At 39.6% G+C, this 22,335-nt stretch overlaps 1 protein-coding gene across 4 annotated transcripts in view; it reads right to left on the bottom strand.

Moving 5' to 3' along the window:
• Positions 1–22,335, bottom strand: part of ADAMTS12 (ADAM metallopeptidase with thrombospondin type 1 motif 12) — a 161,602-nt gene that overhangs the window by 58,885 nt on the left and 80,382 nt on the right. For 3 of the 4 annotated variants that reach the window (XM_069880076.1, XM_069880075.1, XM_069880078.1), the window contains 6 exons: positions 12,670–12,866; positions 10,695–10,778; positions 8,896–9,020; positions 7,101–7,250; positions 4,150–4,293; positions 3,301–3,445 (listed from right to left, as the gene is read on the bottom strand). In XM_069880076.1, coding sequence (XP_069736177.1) covers positions 3,301–3,445; positions 4,150–4,293; positions 7,101–7,250; positions 8,896–9,020; positions 10,695–10,778; positions 12,670–12,866 — 845 coding nt within the window. The remainder of the gene's footprint in view (positions 1–3,300; positions 3,446–4,149; positions 4,294–7,100; positions 7,251–8,895; positions 9,021–10,694; positions 10,779–12,669; positions 12,867–22,335) is intronic. The other variant, XM_069880077.1, reaches the window with a different exon arrangement.

The raw sequence follows: 22,335 nt of genomic DNA, 5'->3' as shown, positions 1-22,335 counted from the left end.
CTCTTCTCCATCTTAAAGTACACTGGAATAACAACAGTATAAGAAAAAGAACTATTTACTGTGTGCTTTTGAAGTCAACAGCCAGGAAATTCATCATTCTACCACAGAGATACTGATAGGCAAGAGACTTCTATCATCAGCAATCAGGTATACGCCTTCCACCCAATCTGTGAGATCAGGCTCTGTGCCTTAAAAAAGTTGGGTCCAAAAGGACCAAGTATAACTGCTGTCAGCAGGAGTTTTGGAGATACAGATAGAGTAATAAGATCAGGATTCTGAACTCCTACAGTCTGCCCTATAACAGGCTATGGATCACCTTCCACCTAGGAAATCCCTCCCTCTAATCAGTATTTTTCTATTTTCTTTATTAGAGGAACAATATTTAGGTACTTCACAAGATATTTAGAGGACTTATTACCTAAATGGTTTGTGGAAACTGCTATCCGAATTCTAAAACTCAGTCTTTTCTAAGTGTAATTGCTGAACCCTTGGGCATGTGCAGCTAAATACAGACTCTTCTCTCAAAATGAATCTACAGATCAAATTCAGTCAGGCATTAAAAGTTACAGAACAAATGTAACCTGGTGAGAGAGTGAGTATTAAGTAAATCATGGAAAGGCAAAGAACAGTCAGACCTATTAGACAAAATGACTATACTGATCATTCACAGCAGTGGACAAGAGTAAACCAAAAGATGCAATCTATCTAGACTTCTGTAAAGCCTTTGACATGGTCCCCCACAACATCCTTCTCTCTAAATTGTAGAGATATGGATTTGATGGGTGGACGGTATGGTGGATACGTAACTTGTTGGATAGTCGTATTCAAAGAGTAGTGGTCAATGGCTCAAAGTTCAGATGGAGAACTGTGACAAGTGGTGTCCCTCAAGGGTCCATACTGGGTCTGATGCTGTTTAGTATCTTCATCAATGATATTGAACAGTGAGATCGAGTGCACTCTCAGCAAGTTTGCAGATGACACCAAGCCAAGTGGTGTAGTTGCCACACTGGAAGGACAGGATGTCATCCAGAGGGACCTGGACAGACTGGAGAAGTGGGGCTGTGAGAACTTCATGAGGTTCAACAAGGCCAAATGCAAGGTCCTACACCTGAGTCGGGGCAATCCCCGATTTCAGTACAGGATGGGGGATGATATGATTGCGAGCAGCCCTGCAGAGAAGGAGGGGTGCTGGTCAATGAGAAGCTCGACATGAGCCAGCAATGTGCGCTCACAGCCCAGAAGGCCAACTGTATCCTGAGCTGCATCAAAAGAAGCACGGCCAGCAGGTAGAGGGAGATGATTCTGACACTCTATTACTCTCTTGTGAGACCTCATCTGGAGTACTGTGTCTAGTTCTGGAATCCTCAGCATAAGAGGGATATGGAGTTGTTGGAACAGGTCCTGAGGAGGGCTACAAAGATGATCAGAAGGTTGGAGCACCTCCCATACAAAGACAGGCTAAGAGAGCTGGGCTTGTTCAGCCTGGAGAAGGGGAGGCTCTGAAGAGATCTTATAGCAACCTTCCAGTACCTGAAAGGGGCCTACAGGAAAGCTGGAGGGGAACTATTCATAAAGGCTTGTGGTGACAGGACAAGGGGGAATGGGTAAAAACTGGAGAGGAACAGATTTAGACTATACATTAGGAAGAAATTCTTTACCATGACACTGTGAGACACTGGAACAGGATACCCAGGGGAGCTGTGGCTGCCCCATCCGTGGAGGCGTTCAAGGCCAGGTTGGATGGGGCCTCAGGCAGCCTGACCTAGAGAAATGTCCCTGCCCATGGCAGGGTGTTGGAACTAGATGATCTTTAAGGTCCCTTCCAATTCTAACTATTCTATGTTTCTATGACTCTATGATTCAACATACCAAGCAGACTATACTACTCTCTTTTCCTTTCCTTGCCAGTGCAGCTATCTGCAAAACACAGGCCTTCCACTAAAATGCAAAAAGATATGATAACAATTAATTTTCTGACACACGTCTAGCTGTAAAACTGATTAATCAGGAGATGTAGAGTGTAAAGGCATCCTAGGTTCAAACACAAGGAGAGACAGAATGAACCAATACCGCAGAATCACACTTTAATTTTCTATCTGTACCAACAGACAAATTACAGTAACTGAGGAAACTGGAGCAGCAGGTAATGAAAGCAATCTTTCAATACCTGCTTCAGATTCGGTAGCTGCAGTTCAGCATTGGTAATCATGTTATCTACTAAGGCTGAGAAGATTAATCAGAAATAATCTCCCTAATAGAAGGGTAGATAAGGAAACACATATTATCCAAATGGAATAAACAGTCAACATTGGCAGTCCCCAGTCCACAGCTGTGCACAAAACCATGCCTAAAAATCTCTCCAGCATTGCTGATAGCCATTACAGTGCTTCCGCTACAGCTGTGTTTAACAGGGCTGGATGCTGTCTGTGATGTTTGCTGCAGATTGCTACCCAAAACACAGCAAAGATTAGTGATCACTTAGTTGGACTAGCCCTTGAAAACACTGTTTCTGAACTGTTCTATGCAGAAAAATGCTACATGGAGCCAAATAGCTTTGAATGTTCTAGGTACAGTTAAAATACCATACTACTGCACCTTGGCTAATAGAAGTCACTCTGCAAGTAGCTCCTATATCCTGTAGAGAGTTATGACTATGCTGCTCCCTTGCATCTCCACACACCATTGTTTTGCTGGGCTGTGAGAAAGAACTGAGGGTACTTTGGAAATTACTCATTTCTACATAAAAATCTCATGTTTGATGGGAAAACAAAGATTCTTAAGGTGTGTGGACTGAAATTTTCTTTGATTAGTTAGACCATCAAGAGTAGAAAATCAGGACACATGGGAAGAGATCACAGCCCTGATGTCTTCAAAAAACTCTTCCTGGAGCTGAAGGTTTGTTTGCAGAATGATTTGGTCAGTGGAAAGCTATAAACTTGAAACAACTTGGTTTTTAAAATGGGATTTAAGCTGCATTGATAATCTACCTAAGGTCAGTATTACAAAATTAAAACCAAAACAACTCCACTGCTGAAAGACACGAATTTGACAATAAAAATGGGGGCGGATCTAGTAAAAATCTTGCAAAATACAAGGCAAACAGTGCAACAACTCACTTTCAAAATCTGCAGAGTGGGATTAAAACAGTGTTAGGGAATGCCTGTACTGCCCATCTAGCCTACAAGACTCTGAACATACCACATTTGTAGTTAGCAACTGAGGTTTACTGACTGCACTCCCACACTATTCAAGAAGCTTAAGTTCCTATTAGGAGAATGAAGAAAAACATACAGCACTTACATCCACATCTTCACAGAAAGAAGCATTGGAACCATACTGAAGCTGACACTGGTGATGTACGTCATAAATCATGCCAGGAGTAATGATTGGGGACTTTAAAACTTCTTTCTGGGGGACATCATCTAGACAGAATCCCCACCCACGGCTAAAAGACAAAAACTGTATATTAAAAAAAAAACCAAACCACCACCACACTTTTTTCATACTTCTGTATAGACTTTCAATATCTAATTCTTAATGACAATTTTTTTATGGCCTTTTGAAATAGTACTTCCAGATGCCAGTTAAGATATGCTGAAATGCTGCCAACAAACAGCACTGCATCTATAATAAGTTAGGGAGGATTACAAAGGGAAAATTTAGCTTGTCAAAGTGGAAACGCTATGAGGTCATTTTGGTTTGCAGAGTGGCTGCAGAGCATACCATAGCCTCTGCTTAAAGTTATATCACATTGTTGCTTTTTTAAAAGGACATAATGAATGTGAACAACTCATTGAAGTCAAGCACGTGTCATTGTGGCTAAAGGCAAGGTTTATCATGTTCCCACTAGAGACCTTGATGAAAAGGCTTTCTCCTTCCTGATAACTGTAAAAAGCTGCACGAGGCACCAGACCTGAGCCAATATGACAAGAATTGAGGTCACTTCTAGAAAGCAAGAACATAACAGAGCTTTTCCCAAATATGAAGTGAGCAATAAGCTTGGGGTATGCCATCCATGGGAATTAACTCATGCACACTAAAAAACACTACATCTAGTAATGTAATACTACAGGATTTACTTTAGACTCCACATAAACATCTCATACACTGTCGTGCGTTTCACAGAAATGCTGCAACCTGATCACTCACTCTAGGAAACGTGTGATGTATTCCTTGCTGCATTGTGACCAGGTGAGTGGAGTAGGATCATACTGCAACTGTCGGGACATAATATATGGTCGCTTTCCAACAGGCTCACAGTCATTCTCTTTTCCGTCGTGCTGGATACCAAAACTGGAGACAAAAACCAACATCTATTAACTCCAGGTGATTGGTTGTACTACACCTATCCATGGGTTCCACGCTGTGCTTAAAAAGACTGTAAAGTTGCTTCTTGCCTGGGTGGGTTACAGATATCTTTTGCTAGGACAACCATATAAAAGCCTTCACCCAAAGCCTACAAAAAAATCTACACTCCAACAGGCCTTCAAACATGCCTGTTGTGTACAGCAATATTGTTCAGTACAAAATAAAGAACAGACTGACAAAAACCATATTCAGGGGTATTTTTAAGGGAGTTAGAAAAACCATGCTGCACAGTTGTGCTGGGAGTCACAGTCTAAACATTAGTTGTATTAAACCTGTTAAAGCTATAAGCTTCGTAGCTCTTGGATCCCAATTATTTCAGACTTGTACCACTTTAACTAAGATATGGCTTTGTTACACACTGTCTTACACTGCCTTTTAATAACATCTCGCTTGCTCGTATCTTTTTAAGTCACTTTTGAGACAGAGGTACTGTTTTCCAAATTATTGAACACTCGCCCTTTATCCTCCAGTCCTTCTTCCTATTCAGCTTTCTTAATCTGCGACTTACAAAGACCTTTGTGGCAGGTCTTCCGAACATGTTTCTTTCCAGCTCCTCTGACTTATAAAAGGATTTCTTTAGAATCACAACATGATTTGGTTTGGAAGGGACTTTACAGATTACCTTGTTCCAACCCCTGCCACAGGCAGGCACACTTTCATCTGGATAAGGTTGCTTAATCCATCCTAGCCTTGGACCCCTCCAAGGACGGGACATCCATAACTTCTCTGGGCAACCTGTGCCAGTGCCTCAGCAACCTCATAGTAAAAAATTGCTTCCTAATTCCTCATCTAAACCTGCCCTCTTTCAGCTTAAAACCATTACACTTCATTGTATCACTGCACTCCCTGATACAGAATCGTACAATGGTTTGCGTTGGATTTTATTAAAAAACTGCTAAACTTACAAAAATTAAAAACTAAGTGGGATTCAGCTGATTAAACACACATGCCTCCATGTCATCTCATCATGATAGAGATGATCTGAAACAATAATTCACAAAAACACTGATATATGAAGATGTTGACACCTACACTGTTAATATTTGAAGGTGCAAAAGTCCTTGTATGGAAGAGCAGTGAAAACTAACTCAGGTCGTGATTCAGTCACAGACCAGACAACGTGAGTTCAAACCACTTAAGACCTTGTTTCTGGAAAATGTAACAGTACATGACTCAAATGTTCCAAAAGCGAGACATGATTTCAGTCTGAATCAGCTGCAGTAATGGATCTGAAGTATAAAAGCAAGTCCCCTTATTGACAGGCTTTTTTCCATGAACAAGGTCTGTTGACACAGGAGGCAGCAAGCATCTAGGGGGACAATACGGGGAAGAGTTAACTTTTGGTATCCATCTAAGGAATGGGTGCACAGCTTTCTTCTCATTTTTCATTCATCTATTCTTTCAGACTTTTATTGTGCATATTTGACCTTTCTAACATATGTACTCTATCTAACCCGCTTGAGGGAAAGATGTTTTCATGTTAACAACAAACCATACAGTATTCAATTTTCTTTGTGGAGGCAATTCTTACAGGCAAGGCTCTGCACCACTCCTGCAAAGGCAAGAAAAGCAGAACTCTGTCTCACAGCATCTGAAGAACAGTGAGTTACCAACTAAACAAGGAGAAGGTCAAATACCACAGCTCTGTGGGTAAGAAATGTCTTCTGACAAATAGTGTTAATGAAAAAGCTCCCTGTCAGCAAAAAGTTGTTGAGAGCAAATAACTACACCCAAGCACCCATATACAACTGTAATTATTTCAGCATTATTTACTTATACTATTTCCTTCCTGGCAATTGAGGGTTGAATAAAGAAAGGCCAATTAATGGGTGATGGGATTAATATTGAATTATATTTGTATCCTGTTATTGTTATTATTGTTATTACATCCCATCAGGAAATACAGACTTCATCCTGACTGGTGCATAATAAAGTAATGGGACTGCAGATACAGCTGTAAGCCTGTCACCTAGCCAAGCTATGTGGTCCAGCTGAAATGTGCAGGCATTACAGTCACACTGGAGTACAGGTCAGTGTCAAAAGAGATTCAAAAATTAGGTGGGTTTTTTTTCAGGTGAGTTTTATAAACAAACTAACCTATCTTAATGCCCTTAGAAACTGCAAATGCCAGTTTCAACTAAAATTAGCCAATCATAAAAAAACCTTGGGCGCATTCAAAACTGAACACTCAGGAACTTTGGTTGACTTGATGTAAGTGCACCTAGGATAGGTATACTAATACATATAAGATAACAGTCCATACGAAATGCCCAAAAGTGACTTTAATCGTTTGTCAGAAACGAGACTGCTTGAATTAAATGCGGTTTCTAGCTAGTCTACAACACCTTTACATAATGAAACAGGTAAGTTTATGTAAATTATCTGGACTGATATGGAGATCATCTAAACTAAATGCACAGTAGTTCAGTAAATGCTTGGAAAAATCAGCATGATTAAGTGATGTTTCTCTGTAGATTAATTATTTCATCCTGATATACTGCTCTGGCAGATTCTGTTAAAAGGGCTAGATTGGATAGTTGTAAAGATAAACGAAGGTCAAATGCTTAAGAATCTCTTTCTTAATCCTTAGCTTAGAAAAAGCAAACACAGTTTTGATTTTAATAATAGAGACATTAATTTACTCCTTGTTTTGTTTCTGTCTGGCAACTGAAATATTAATATACAAATAACAGAATAAACTCAGCTAGGTTCTTCTTCACTTTCAACTATACCTGTGTCCAAGTTCATGAGCAATGGTGAAAGCCAATGGAAGGCCAGAATCTTCATTAATGTTACAGCTTCTGTGAGGCTGACACATGCCTGATAGATGAGACAAACCTAAGGTTTCACACGGACGATTCATGCCAGCACAAATGTCCTTTCTAGGATCACAAAAAAAGATGTGTGATTAAAAAAGCTCAAAACCAATTGTAGAGTGACATTTATACTGAGTGGTAAGTCTCCACCTCATAATGTATCAGTGGTAATTTGCAATTTAACCAAAGTGAACATATATGCAACAACAACATGCACTTGTTCTGTTACTATGATATTACACTGCCACAATTTCTAGTCAATATTTGCATTTCTTTAGTGCCTAAATTTAAATAAATTTAAATACGTTAAAACGTGTTTCAATTAAAAATAAATGTTTATTGTCAGCTTGTGTAAGAAAAAGTTTTAAAACCTCCACCTCTGACAGTATTTTGGTTATGCATCTGAAGTTTTCTAGTTCATGCTTGATGGTGATCTCAAAGTCTATAACCTTGTAAAGGAGGCAGACAGATCACCTGTGAGGGTCAAGGTGGCTTTCCTAGTCCCAGTTCAGCCAGCAGGCTGAGGACTGAACAGCTGAATCCCAGGCTCTTTGAGCAAGAATATCCCACTATGACAGAGTCTTCTCTTAGGGTAAGTGGTATATTTACTAGGAAGAACAGGAACTCAGATCCTGTAGAGTGGCAATGTCAGGTATGATGCATCTGCAGCTGCTGAAGGGCTGCCAGAGCTAATACCCAACAATTTTGCTGCAACCACTCCTCAACTTCATTGAAGTGAACTGTCTGAAGCCTGTTTATTTGCAGAGGCAAACCATGCACTATTGTGAGACTTCTCATTTTCACTCTTATTTTAAAATTTATTGACTCTCTTTTTTACTGTACCATTTCATGGGGTTTTGTGCGTTGGTTATTTTTTTTGGCTAACAGACCTTAACTTAGGGCCTTTTATTTCACACCTTAGACCCAACATTTTCTCTCAGATCCATGCAGACTGGATCCATTCCTATAGGACTTCAGAAGTTCTGTTTCACAACCTACTACAAACTGCCTGTGTAACCTCAGTCATCACCTTTAAGTTTTCTGTTCTTCCTTTGCTCACACACAAAAAAATACTTTGTGTCTTTTAAAATATGTAGATAATACTTAAAAATCACACAGCTGAAAGATTAAAAATAAGTGGCATTGTGTTTGCAAAATCCTCATCCATTCTGTACTGCACTTGTATGTTATTTTAGGATTTCTCATTATGGAGTTGTTCATCTCCATGCTACATTGTTTTGGTATATTCCCTCTAAGAAGTACAGAGAAGTGATTGAGCACAAAATGAGATAGAATCAAGCGGGGAAAATAACTTAAGCTCTGCAAATTGCTAATCTCTCGGGACACACAGGCCTCAATTTCCTGACTTAGACACATCTCTAATAAAATGCCCACATGCATACATAAAGTGTTATATGTACTTTGAAAGCAAATGAAAAACAATCCTTTTAAAAGTTGCAGCACATCTAAACTTAAACATGTTTTTATAATATAGTTCATACTCTCTGCCTGTATAGGTGTCAGGCACACTCACACGACGTTATTTTTGCATTAACGCTGTCTTTCAGAAACAGCATGTCTTCATCAGACCATTTCACTGGGTTCCATGCAGGAGGAAGCAAATGATGACATAAGCCTATAAAAAACCCACCATCATCAAAAAACTGCACCCTAACAAAGTTCAGTTCCTGCTGCTGAACTGCAGTAATACCTGGTTAGAAGGACAGCCACATCATGGTGTGTAGGGTTGACGTCGCTCTTGGGGTTGACACTCTTCTGCCATTTGCAGAAGCTGGCTAGCGTCTTATCAGCATGATGAACTATCTTCAAGCCTTGCTAATGGGAAATGAAGAACAGTATTACTGTGAAGATCACACTGCATTGCAATAACACATCGGTGATACCAGCTATGAAGCTAGACAATCTCTGAAATGCAATTTGTTATGTTTTTGCTTAAAGCTAGAAACACCATTAGACACTGACACGTATTTATCTACAGCCTGAATACTAAGCTTAAATCTTGAGAGTTTTGTAATTGGTGCAGCTAAAGGAAAAATTATATGTAGAACTCTACATATTCTTTTTGGTGAGCTGCATAAAATCCAATACTGAACTGAAAACTTCAAACAAACATTTTATATTCTCTTGAAAACGAGTTTTACGCTATAGAGGAGGTAAAGATTGGTGTGAGACTTCATGCTCAAGTTTGTTGCTCAGTGATACGTGAACAATCCCATGCTTAGGGAACAACTGTGCTTCAAAGGCTGTATTTCTTTCACAATAATTTTCAATTCCGAAGAGAGACAATGCAGTCATAGATGCTCCTGCTTCATCTTACTGTTATGTAGTATACATGCAAGTTACTGAAATTTCTTCAGAAACACAAACTGTGCAAAATAAATTAATTCAAAACCATATTTTCTCCTTTCTGATCTTGGGCATACACTGTTCACAATACCAGTTCACGCTATCTAAACTTTAAACATTCTTAGAAAGCTCCTAAATTACTTTTTTTTACCAGATAGCGAGTAATTTCTGGGCAATTTAAAACCAAATTTTGAAAGATATCCAGCATCACTGCTTCCAATATTGCCATGCTTAACTGAATAGGAATCCATGGTTTATTTTCAAAACAGCCATAGAAATTTAGCAAGACTTTAGATCCTAATTGTCCTCTTAAGATGAGAACTACAGGTTTTGGCCTGCATATTCTACTCTTACACTGAGGACTATTAGGATAGACTCTGTCCTAATAATTACTTCAGAAGACATAGCCTGGCCCCATGGCTTGCTTCACTGCCTTCAATAGTATTGGAACTATCCGTCTTGTGGTCATAAACTACAAGACAATGAAAAAATCCCGTTAATGTGCTCCTGCAGTCAGAGCAGGGTATGTCATGCAGAGTGTTTCAAAAATAACTGTAAAATGAGGACTTGTCCTTAAGCATGTAGCAATATACTTGTAAGTGAGAGACATCAGAAGCTACCAACTCATAGCTAGTTCACTGTAATTACCATTGACTTAGTCCTCATTTTTGAGTTTTGAAAGAGATCTAAAAGAAAAATCCATGTTGTAGCTGCACAATAGCACATTTACTTCTTTAGAGACCTGCAAATACTCTAGTGTTATACTTTTTAATACACTTCAGGTAATGCTAGAAAATTAGATTCTGAGCAATGACACATACATTAATTTCTTTTTCTCATCTAGTCTTCCTTGGCATCCCATGTTCTTTTGAGATGGGGGAAATTCCATTTCCCCATTCCTAATTTGCCTATTTTAATTACATTTTCCTTGGCTATTTTTTACAGAAATACCTGAAACCATGAGCTAATTATTTTTCTGTCCAGGGGCAATATTCATTCTAAAAGCAGACATGCCAAAGATTGAGAGAAGAGTAACATGAATATATTATTTTAAGCAAATAAACCCTCCTATCCATAATTATGGCTCAGTGCATTGAACTCCCAATTTTGTAAGTGACATTTTGAGGAAAATAAAAACCTTACCTCCTCCTCCTCAAAGAGGATGAGCCGAACCAGCACAATGTGAATTGCATTGCCAATGCTTGGATCACGGAACAACCCTGTGACCTGTGCCAGAGCCAGGAGGTATGAGATTAATTGATTCCTCTACAGCAGTACAGGACTTTAGAGAGAAAACACATTTACTTCAAACACACTGTCCATCTTGGGGTGGAGGGCAGGGGTGTTGTTTTCTTTTTTAAATCCTCAGTGCACTTCACTGGAAGTTTACCAAAATGCAACAGATGTTCGAACTTCTGCAAAGGGCAGCTCTGCCAAATGAGCAATGATACAGTATTTGGAATCTAAAGAGCAAAAGTGTGCACACAAGTGTTTTACACCCATTTCCCTTACAGAGATATGCATCAATTCTGGACCTGGCTCCCTTCACTGTCAGCTCAGCCACTTCAGAGTTGTTAAAAAAAACACTAGCAAAAAAGAACATAACATCTAGAGTCACATAGCACTGACGGAGAAGTCCACTCAGGCTGCAAAAGAAACAGCATATCAAAATTGTACTGTTTTGATTTCTTAGGAAAGGAACCCTGCTACAATAAAGGAAAAAAGAAATCAGTGCTAGACAGACAGAAATCAGTTAAATGATGGATACATTTCTGTTTTCACAGCACAGAAGAGCATGTCAAGAAAAAAGTAAGGATAATTGATCCATTTAAAAATATCCACATTAAAAAACAAGCAGGAACTGAACTCAGCAAAAATTTGACACAAATAAGATCTGACAAATGTCATCACAGTGTTGAATTAGGCAGGAGGAAAGGGACAGAATGTAGTCATTACCTATACATCAGCTGTGCCATATGTCACAAGAAATAAAAAAGTGTTTAGGCCAAAATTGTTTTGCAGAAGACTGTTAAAGGAGAAATTACTGGAATAAAGTGGAAATTCCATTTTTTAATACAAAGGTTTAATTTGAAAATGGGTCTTTATACATGTTATTAGACTGGAAATCGAATCCTTGTGGGTAACCATATCATCTCAGGTACAAACTGCAGAGAAAATTTTAAGACTTGTTTGTTCCTGAATGTGATCACGGCACGGTTTTATTTCATGTATTTTCCCTGTGTGGATAATACCTCACGTGCTCAAATCAGCTTTGTGTCTATTTATTCAGCCTCACTGCCTCAGTAACTAGTCAGATCACTTGGGCACAGTTGGGAACATACTGTATAAACATAAGGGACAGACTGGTTACCATGGCTAGAATTACACTGTGATTAATTTCACATATATTACATGCATATCATGATAAGAACATAGAAGACATCCTCAATAGACTCTCCAAGGTCAATTTCTACTATGATATAGATAACAGCGTAAGTCATATCCGTAGGTAGCCTTAGGTCAACTTACATTCTGAAACTTGCCACAGAGGAATGCATCAAAAGTTTAACTTTTTTTTTGGACTTTGTATTAGAGAACAGGATACTTATCTGGAAAAAACAGCTATACTGGTTTTAACTGGGACAGAGTTAACTTTCTTCATAGCAGCTCATATGGTAATCTTTAGATTTGTGATCAAACAGTAACACACTGATATTCTAGCTCTCGCTAAGTTGGTACAGTTTCCAGTTGGCTCCTGTGTGCCTTTCTCATCCACAGACACAGGAAAGAACCTACAGGCTTAAAACTGTAGAGACTGTCTCTGTTGCTGTAGCTACCAACCTGAAATCATCAATAAGCAACAGAGGAAACAGGGAATTTCCGTGGAAAGAAAATTAGTGCTATAAGACTTCCTCATTTAAAATACAGAGAAAAATGACATCTATGCAACATGTAAGGAAAAAATGGTTTGAAATACTGAGTTTTAAATGGATCAAATTCCACTTCTTTTAGTGAACTATGTTACAGATTGGCTTCAAGGCGATTAAGACGATTAAGATTTCGTTCAGTTAAAATTTGTTTCATTCATCTATCTAGAAAAATGAAATACTGTACACACCATATTCATTATAGTGAGGATATACGATTCCACGTGGTCACTTCCATGATACTCAACCATCTTACTGTCTGCAACCACAAGTGTCTCCACCCATCGTTCTTTGCTGACAGAGCGCCGAGAAACCTTTCTGACAGCCATACGACTTTGTTCCCATCTCTGCCTCCGATGCTGCTGCTGTTTGAAGAAGCTGAGAGTATCTGGAAGAGTAAGAAGCCACACTGACTCCAAACTGTTTACAAGCTTGATTTGAAGTATATGGCTGTAATACTTGCAGACAGAATGTCAGCTTTGCAGAATCACAGGATGATACAGGTTGGAAGGGGCTTCCAGTCGTCACCTACCTGACCCCATGCAGGACCAACTCCAAAGTGACACCAGCCTACTGAGAGCCCTGTACATTAAAGTTCTGAATACCCTTCAAGACGGATTAAACAGGCATCCAAAAGTAAACCCTACTCAACCACCAGGGATTAAGGTACAAAACAGAAACAAGCTGAAAAAATTGGATTGGGAAAGGCATTTTCAAGGAATTGAAAGTTTGGCTTCAAACTTTATAATTACACCCAATTACAGTTTAAGAGAAGGCACGTGTTTTCTCTACAAGTAGCTCTTACTCTCAGCAGAGTGGCAGACTAAGTCCAGAGTCCTGGCACAACCATGAACCCTACGTTCTGTGCACGGAAAACATCCAGCCTGGAGAGGGAACACTTAACCAGTAGGTGTCATCTATATACCGGCACGGCAGTCACCTGCAAGGCTCCTCAGCTGCTGTCATCTTGTCTGTCTGATAGTCAAGATGTGCTCGGCATTTCCACTAAAATTTTGGGATTTGTGCATCGAGTTTTTTTGGGAAGGTGTGTTTCCACTGCAGAGTTGCTAGCAACCTTGCACTGCACTCAGTGGGAGTAATTATTCTCCACTCATTCTAGCTTACAACACCAGCTGACTCTGTAACCAAGGTAATATTGAGAATGTAAATACCTCTTAGGCCTGCAAAAGAAGTGTTGAGATGCCAGTTTGACAGCAACTAGTGGCATTTTTCCAACCTAAAAGCCAGAGAAACACTTCTAAGGTGCTCAGATTCTCTGAGTCTTAGGAAGAATCAGGAGCACTTGTTACTATTACAGATACTGCAATAGTCCTTTGGCATCTCATTCACAGAATATGATGCCCTTATTCCAGATGGGGCAAATTCACAGGCTAGGAAGACAGCTCCTGCCTCAAAGTCCGTACAGTCTGTCCAGCATAAGCCCCACTACTATGTAGCAAGGAACAGTTATTCAGCATTCCCTCCATCACCCAGCACTAATAAGTATTGAGGGACAGTAACCAAGACTACTTGTACCTTGAAGAATGGATGACCTGACAGCTAGTTCCCAAATCTTGTGTTCATAACAGCAGATCTGTTGTGTCATGAGCATGCCTTTTGCCCTTAAGAAGACCTAAGCTAGTTTTATTTGTTTGGAGTTTGAGGGGTTGTTTTTTAAGAGGAGGGAAATGGATTATAACTGCAATAGCCTCTACCCTAGCCCCACTAACCCAGGCTGTGGCGTCTCTCCTGTGGTCTTCCTCAACTTTCGTTCAGTTACTGCAACAGTCATCTCTGTCGGGGGCTATTTATGATCTGCATTCATTAGTCCCTTTTGTACATTTGCATGGTTATCAGCATTGTTTTTCTATGAAGCACAGTTCCCAGTATCTACATTTTGGTCATTTTGTTCTGAGAAAAATCTTCCCCACAGCTATCTGAACAAAAAAACTCTGTTCAGATTGCTGCTTAAGTGATTTGTTAATAGCCAAATAAAACATCGTGCCAGCTGTCAGGCTTTGTATTGACATCTAGCAAAGAGCTTCATTTATTGCTTAGACAGATGACGGCTCTGCAGGTAAAAATGTTTAAAGTGATTCTGACTGCAATAGTGAACAACTCTCAGGGGAAATTGTGGAGTCCTGGTTAAGCATGAGGCTATGTACCACAGGAAAATCTCATTAGATATCCAAGTTGTGAAAATTAATGCCCCACAGCAAGAGGATGCTACAGACAATTCTATTCTGTGACCGATCCATCCAGGGGCAGGGAGTGAACCTGGAGCTACGGTGCCTGCCATATAAGGACTGGATCCTCAGCCTCCTGGCAGCTTTTCTTAGTTAGATGAAGCACAGAACCATTAGGAGCTACATTAACATACAGGCAGCTAGAAATAAGAGTCCCACTTCTGCTTTTAAGTCTCTCCACAAGATTGCTCTGTTATGCTTATCATTCTGAAGTAAAATGATTTCACCTTGCTTTTACTTTAAATCGGCAAATTGTTGCATGTAATTTCAGATTTCCTGAGAAATTCCAGATGCTGTGTAGTCCAGCAATAGAAAACTTGACCAGACACCCACCAGTTCAGGAATACCCAAGAAGCAATGTATAGTTTGAGATCTACTAACACACAGTGCTGTTTGAATAAAGCTCATTTCCCCACACTTTTCCATCATAACTGCTGAGCAGACCACACTCCACCAGCAGCAGAAGAGAGAAAGCAGGCACTTGAACCCTGAGGGTTTCTATGATTTTTTGAAAAAAGATCTCTCAAAGGCAGGAATAGCGCTAGAGTCCTTTAGAACAGAAACAAAGGTAGTGCTGAATGGATAATTCCAAGACCAAACAAAAAGGAGTCTGCTAAGAGATTCGGCTAACAAACTCGATGAAATTCAAGCAGCCAGACTCGGAAGTTTCTATTGATTTTTTGAGATGCTTTTGCAGAAGTAAGGTTTTTATTAGAAAATCTGATTCAGCCAAACGAGTCAATACACAACATTCCACAGGTCAAATGTGATATCCAGTCTTACCATTGCATATTCAGGAGAAATGGTACAGATTACAACATTTCATCAACTTCTAGTTAGAAATGGATGACAAATTTTATCAAAAGGATTGGTTTTTAAAATCAAACCCCAAGTTTTTTAGTGAAAAAATAAAAATGTCTCCATTATCCATATAAATCCTACCTGACCAATTCAACAACATATGGGACCCTTAATTTTCAGCTACCAGGAATGATTTTAAGTTAAATCTCAACTACATATGAAAAAAATGTACTTTACAAACTTTTCCAGTATAGGGTAAAGCTGCATGGCTCCTAGGTAGGAAAGAAGATACATATTCTCTCTTTTGGCAAATAAATTCATTTTTCATTAGGTGACAACAGAACTACAGTGTTCTTTTGCCAATCCCTATTAAGAAAGAGTTTTCTAATCTTTAAGAAGTAATGATAGTCTCACTACAAAACACATTTAAGTTTTTAACTTTGAATAATTTGTGCATTCAAAATGTTGCCTGATCAGGGGGTTTTGTTTATTTCTGCTTATTTCCCCGTCAGATTTCCTTAAGGAATAGATAGGACTCACTGCACTTAAAGGCATTATGTGAGATTTCCATATCAAAGGGTCTTTTTGCACCTTTGTTTCTTCCAAAAGTTGTTCAAACAAGAGTGCAGCACACACAGTGGCACACAAAGGAACTTCGAGGTGCTAACTGCACACAGCCAACTTTCAGCACCTCTACAGATACACAGGGCAATGAAGAAGCAAGGTGAAAACGTCTGGAGAATCACAGAATCCCTGAAGAGAAGAATGTTGCCTGTGACTCTAGGCTGTCAGACAAAATATAGTAGTACTGATTAAAGTATTCACTTTCTATCCTCATCTTCTTTTTCTTTGCGCAAGAACTCTTTAATTTTTACCCATCTATATCATTTTCAGTCAAAATGCTACATCTCCAGACATGAGATACATATGATGCTAGGGATCCCACACTGTTCATAACTTGCTACATTTTTAATTTTCCTATCTTTGTTCTAAGATGCACCTTTAGTTTAAGTAGTAACATAAATACTACAGTTTTGGGGTGAGTCCTTCAGAAGGTCAATAAACTGACAAAATGGGGACATGTAAAAGAGGACATGAATAAACATATGAAACCATCATTAACAATATTAACCTAGCATTAAAAAATACACAAGTCTGACCACAGACTAAATAAAGGAAAGGCTGAGGAGTGACTCAGCTAATAAAAATTTACAGGATAGTAAGGCAGAAGAAATTGACACGGTTTTCTATTTTTTTCAGGTTTTTTGAGACTAGACCTAGTAAATAACTTGGGATTTCCCAGGACAGTGATCTAGCCACCACACTTGTGGATAAAAAAGGTTTGACCTTCTCCTCTTTCACTAAAGAAGGAGGAGAGCAGCTCTTAGTAGCTGATTTACCACAAGAACTTACTAATTATTCACAAAACTCAAAGACAGTAAGTAAACCTCTACCCCAGTACTAACTATGTCTGCTGAAATAAATAAGGCAGCCATCTAAAAAAAGCTCAGTGAAACCAAATACACTAGAAATTTTGTACACATAACATCTTACATATACAATCATGGTTACAAATATCCATGAAAAAAACGAACCTGGATGCTGACAATGTGAGAGTCAGGGCTCATATGCTACATGGAAAAACTGTTGTAAAACAAGAAAGAAAGAATGTGAATTTAAAACAGAACAGGTAACCAAACCAGCTCTTTTAATAAGCATTTCTGAAACAGGCTAAGCTAAATCACACAAATACTTTCTGAGTGTAAAGCACTGTTCACAAAGGAAACTATTACAGCTACTTAATTATGTACTTCCCCCAAGCTAACAATCCTCAAGTCTTAACAAAAGCAAGCACAGAGGAAGCAAGTTTACAACTCCATGAGCTTTGTTTAACTTTTAATATTCCTTCTATCAAAAATGTTAAGTATCGAACAGTGGTGTCACAACACTCTAATGCAGAACGAAGCTAAAATTGGACCTGTGTTGACTGATGCACTTAATCAGATACTGCTGCTGACTGTATCTGCTGCTCATCACCACCTAGGCTGGAAGGATGGAATGATAAATGTTCCAGGACACACACGATGTACACAGAGAACAACACTGTGGGAAGCAGATACACCTGGAGCTGTCTACAAATTGCAGTCATGATTTTCCCTGTGCCTGAATGATACATTTTTTCCCAGGGATTAAACCCAAGCCAATAATGGGCAACAAAAAATAAAAGCTGCACAAAATACTTTCCTAGGAGTACATTACTTAATGCAATTTGAACTTTCCGTGCTCATTCACTTAGTGACTTCAGTGACTGGTACCTCTTATTTTGGAGAAAACATTAATGTGATGGATTACAAGACCAAGGTGTCTTTTTTAGTAATTAATCTAGCACTTGATAAAATGGCATCTGAAAACAACTTAACTTGCAGCAAAACTCTGTTTTTATTTGATGAAAAACAAGTATCTTCCAAAACAGAATACATCTAACCGTAAGACAAATTTTCAAGTTACAAATTCCCAATAAATTATGTCTATGCCTTAATGTCTGTTACCAAACAATTTAAGAACCACCGACCTAAGAATGAGTGAGAAATGCTGTTTTAGACAGTCATTACAATGCAAATGATAATTTAAACATATGGCCTTTATTAATGAATTTTCTTCTTTCTACATATCTACATGAAAATTCATTTGCACAAAATGAATGCAAATAACTGGAATTGGCATCTTGAAGTAGTTGTTTGTGCATTGTCCTTTCCTGTAAGGTTAACCAAATAGTATCCAGAACCTCTTCAATCATACTCCAAAGAAGTTCTATTAATGTTCCATAAATTTAATTTACATTATAATGAAGAAATAATATCTGGCTACATGCTGGTGACCAGAGATCACCAACCTGCTTCGGTCCAGAACAAGAAAAACGCTAAAAGGCTGCAAGGATCTTACTTACAGCAAGGAAGACACTGAAGCACTGGAACATGTCCAAAGAAGAGCAACAGAGCTGGTTAGGGTATACAGCACAAGTCTTATGAGGAGCCACTGAGGGAACAGGGGCTGTTTAGCTTGGAGAAGATGAGGCTGAGAGGAGACCTTATTGCTCTCCACAGCTACCCAAAAGGAGGTTGTAGCAAGGTGGCTGTTGGTCTCTTCTCCTAAGTAACAGGAAGTTACTCAAGTTGTGCAAGGGTAGGTTTAGACTGGATATTAGGAAAAATTTCTTCGCCAAAAGGGCTGTCAAGCATTGGAACAGGCTGCCCAGGGATGTAATGGGATTACCATCCCTGATGGTATTTAAAATATGTGTAGATGTGGTCCTTAGGGACATGATTTAATGGTGAAATTGGCAGTACTAGGAGTCAGTGATCTCAAAGGTCTTTTCCAACCCAAATGATTTCGTAATTCCATGATGGGAATGGGCATAGTAGTAATTGTTGACCAAGCTCCAGAAAGGGTCAAGTGGTTACACATGGTTGCATTGTTGTGGTTTGATCCACTTGAGTCCAACTCAGCACTAGGAGGCAGAGTAAGCATAGGAACAGTCTGCCCTGGGAAATGGTTGAGGCACCATCCCTGGAAGTGTCTGAAAGATGCATAGATGTGGCACTTTGAGACACAGTTTCGTGCGATTTAGTGTTAGGTTAAGGGTTGGACTTGATGACCTTAAGGGTCTTTTCCAGCTTAAAAACGATTCTGTGATTCTCTTCCCTAAGCCTGCATGCTGCACTTAAGTTTGTGCAGGCACTACACAATGCAGCAGTGAAAGAAAGCATTGAGCTCTGAAATGACAAGTGCTTTGTGGAGCTTCTTGGACACATGGACAGGAAGACAAGTTATGAACCAGCAGTACCCAGAAAACAGCAACACAGCTCTATGGAGTGTCCATTAGTTCTTTAAAGTTACTCATGCGATTTCCACTGCAGGCATTCCTTGAAGGCTGACCTAATGACAACTGGTGAGAACACAGAAACCGTAGACAGTGAGTATCACTGCAAGGAAAGGTTCCACAAAAAAAGCAAGATTACGCTGGAAGAGGAAAAGGACAGGAAAGGACTACAAAGGGTTGTAACTCCAAGGATTTGGGCAGTGTGAGTGATTTAGATGGAAGGTTTGTTCTTTGCATGTGGTTTGGACAAGACAGCAATGGGGTTTTCAAGCTGTGCAGGCTGAAGCCAGTCACCACAGGAACTTGAGAGACAGCTGAAAGAGGCCTCCACCTCCTGGCCTTTAATCAGCTTGTGTATCCACTGGAAGGCTTGATGCTATGTGATAGGGATTGATGAGAGACACTCCTCTTGGGCAAAAGCCCTTTAAGGCACTTTATGTACCCACATTTACATATTTAAATCCAAAATACTAATTGAATCTAAAACTGAACGTTATCAGCTGTCTCTCCAAGAGAGAATGACTGAGAATAAACACATTCCATTCAGAGGTTATAAGTAAACTGGTGCATTTGCCTTTGCAAACATTTTACTTCAGAAAGGCCGCGCAGCTCCTTTTTTATCAGGCATAGAATTCTACATGGTACAGATTGAAGTCCTGAAATTAAGAAACACTTTCTTCTGTTCTCCAACAGAACTACAAGCTTGAGTACAGCAAAGGGGGTATGTTTGTCAGCATAACTCTCTCCTCTGATCTCCTCCTTTCATTCTGATACATTCTCTAACCAAGGTATAAAGTTCCTATGGTTTGACCATGGATAAACAGCTGCATAACAAAAGGCGAGAGTTTGGGATTCCCCTTGTTGGGGGGGGAAACAGGCCTCTCTTTCTGTCTGCAAACGCCTTGACATTTTCCCGCACCTCCCTGCAGAGGACAGAATGCTGCTCCGTACATCCAAGATGCCCATATTGGCTTTTTCATCCTTGCAACAACTGTAGAAGGACTCTCTACACAGATACCATTCACAAAATCCTCCCTGTATTGTCACCATCGCTACAAAACCGATATGCCCAGCACGACTTTGCCTCCTTATGCTCCCCCACACATAACCAGAAATATCCGGTGTTTTTAAGTGCCTCCTCTAGGTCTTGGAGAAGTTGACCTGGGTGCCACAGGAACTCCTCTCTGGCTCATCATTTCCCTTCAGTATATACAGCAAAACTAGCCACTTGCATCTCTCTGTGCTTGCAAACGATCACTACAGAACCAGCTGGGATCAGCTGCTCCTGCCTCTTGTCCTGGAAAGACAGATGCACACACAGGCAGCACAGAGTGAGCTGCCACCACTCCTGTGTTTACCCAGCCTGTTGGGTGGCCCCAAAACAGGATGCAGCCTTCCTGTGAGCTGTGACCCCACTCCAGCTCACAGCTTCACCCTCACGAAGAATCTTGTGAGTTATCGAGAACTGAATCTCAGCCATTTGGTTTGCAACTGTCTGTGAAATGCATGGCTACTGAACTAAAGCTATTTCACCCACCTCTGCCCTCCTGCTTGTCCCAAGCTCTTTGCCTTCTTCTGCAAGTCTTGCCCTGATTGCACCCCTTCCCAAAACAACCAACAACCCCCCTTGCTGAAAACTCTGCAAGGTTCCAGCTCAGCCGCAATTCTCACAAGCAAGCCCAGGCATCCTGACCTCGTGCCATTTTTAGGGTCATCTCTTTCTCTTACATGTTGGCACACTCGATTCTGCCACCTCCGCTCTTCATGAACTTGTTTGGGGTCAAAGAAGGTGCTGCTTAGCTCCCTCTCCAGGAAGCTCTGGATACTTCTAATAGTCAAAACGAGTAAGGAGACAGTAGTGCCTGTCAGACTTTTTACTGGATACCCATAAACATGGGAACCAGGGAACACAGTTGAAACCCCTCCAGCTGCCACCCCCTTACTCTTTGCCACTGCCACCACAAAAACCTTGGACAGATTTCAAGAAGACAGATTACCTCCTTCAACTCTTCGTGATGTGAAAGTAAGTTAAGAATTCAGCTAAAAATATCTCTTCAAGAAGATTGGATTTCAGAGAGTTCTCTAGCTGTAACATGACAGTCCAATTATAAAGCAGACAGAAATAAATGACTTAATGTCCAAACATATGACAGGTAAATGGGTTTTAAAATGTTTATAGATAGATCTTTTTTCTTAGTATTTGCTGAATTGACCAGTCAAGAAATAATTTGACCCGAGGCCCTAAATAGGTAAGTAAAAATGCATGAGGTTGCATTTACTTACATAAATTAATGAATCACCCATTAAAATACATAAGGGATTATTTCAGTGAACACTGAGAGTGAGAATCTCCTGTTCTTATAACCAATTGTTTAAAAATTGGCTCTTAGTTGCCTTGAAATCCTGATATATAACCCCAAAGGACTGGAAAATACTAGGAAAAAAATTTAGATTACACTTTCATCTTTTTCGGCATCTTAGCTTAGATCTATTAACATAGAAGATAGAACTCCATTTTTTCAAAACTTACTACAAGGTTTCCTCTATGTTAGCTATAAAACTACTTATTGTACGCGGTACCCACATTAAAGAAAATGTATCTTGAATTTTTTTAGCAAAACACATAAAAGGAGAAGGAGCTAGAAGAAAAATACTCCAAATCTCTACATAAAGTATTTGGAGTACCCTTCGTAACTACTAAAAACCTTCTTCAGTCATCAAATGAACCCTCTGTCCACCTCCTTGGTGTTCCTTATATCAACTGCCAGGCTTAGTTTTAGCACTGTGTCAACATTTTGGTTAGCTCATGGATGTAAACACATTGCTTTTCACCTTTTTTTCCCCAAAATAGTTTCTTATAGTTGATAGATACTGTGCACTAACAGGACTGGAAGGGGGTTTTAAAAGCTAAAAAAGCCATACAGCAATCT

The sequence above is a fragment of the Phaenicophaeus curvirostris genome, chromosome Z (genome assembly GCF_032191515.1).
Source record: "Phaenicophaeus curvirostris isolate KB17595 chromosome Z, BPBGC_Pcur_1.0, whole genome shotgun sequence".
Lineage (NCBI taxonomy): Eukaryota > Metazoa > Chordata > Aves > Cuculiformes > Cuculidae > Phaenicophaeus > Phaenicophaeus curvirostris.
The sequence above is the reverse complement of the archived record's forward strand: the minus strand, read 5'-3'. Positions and strand labels throughout refer to the sequence as shown.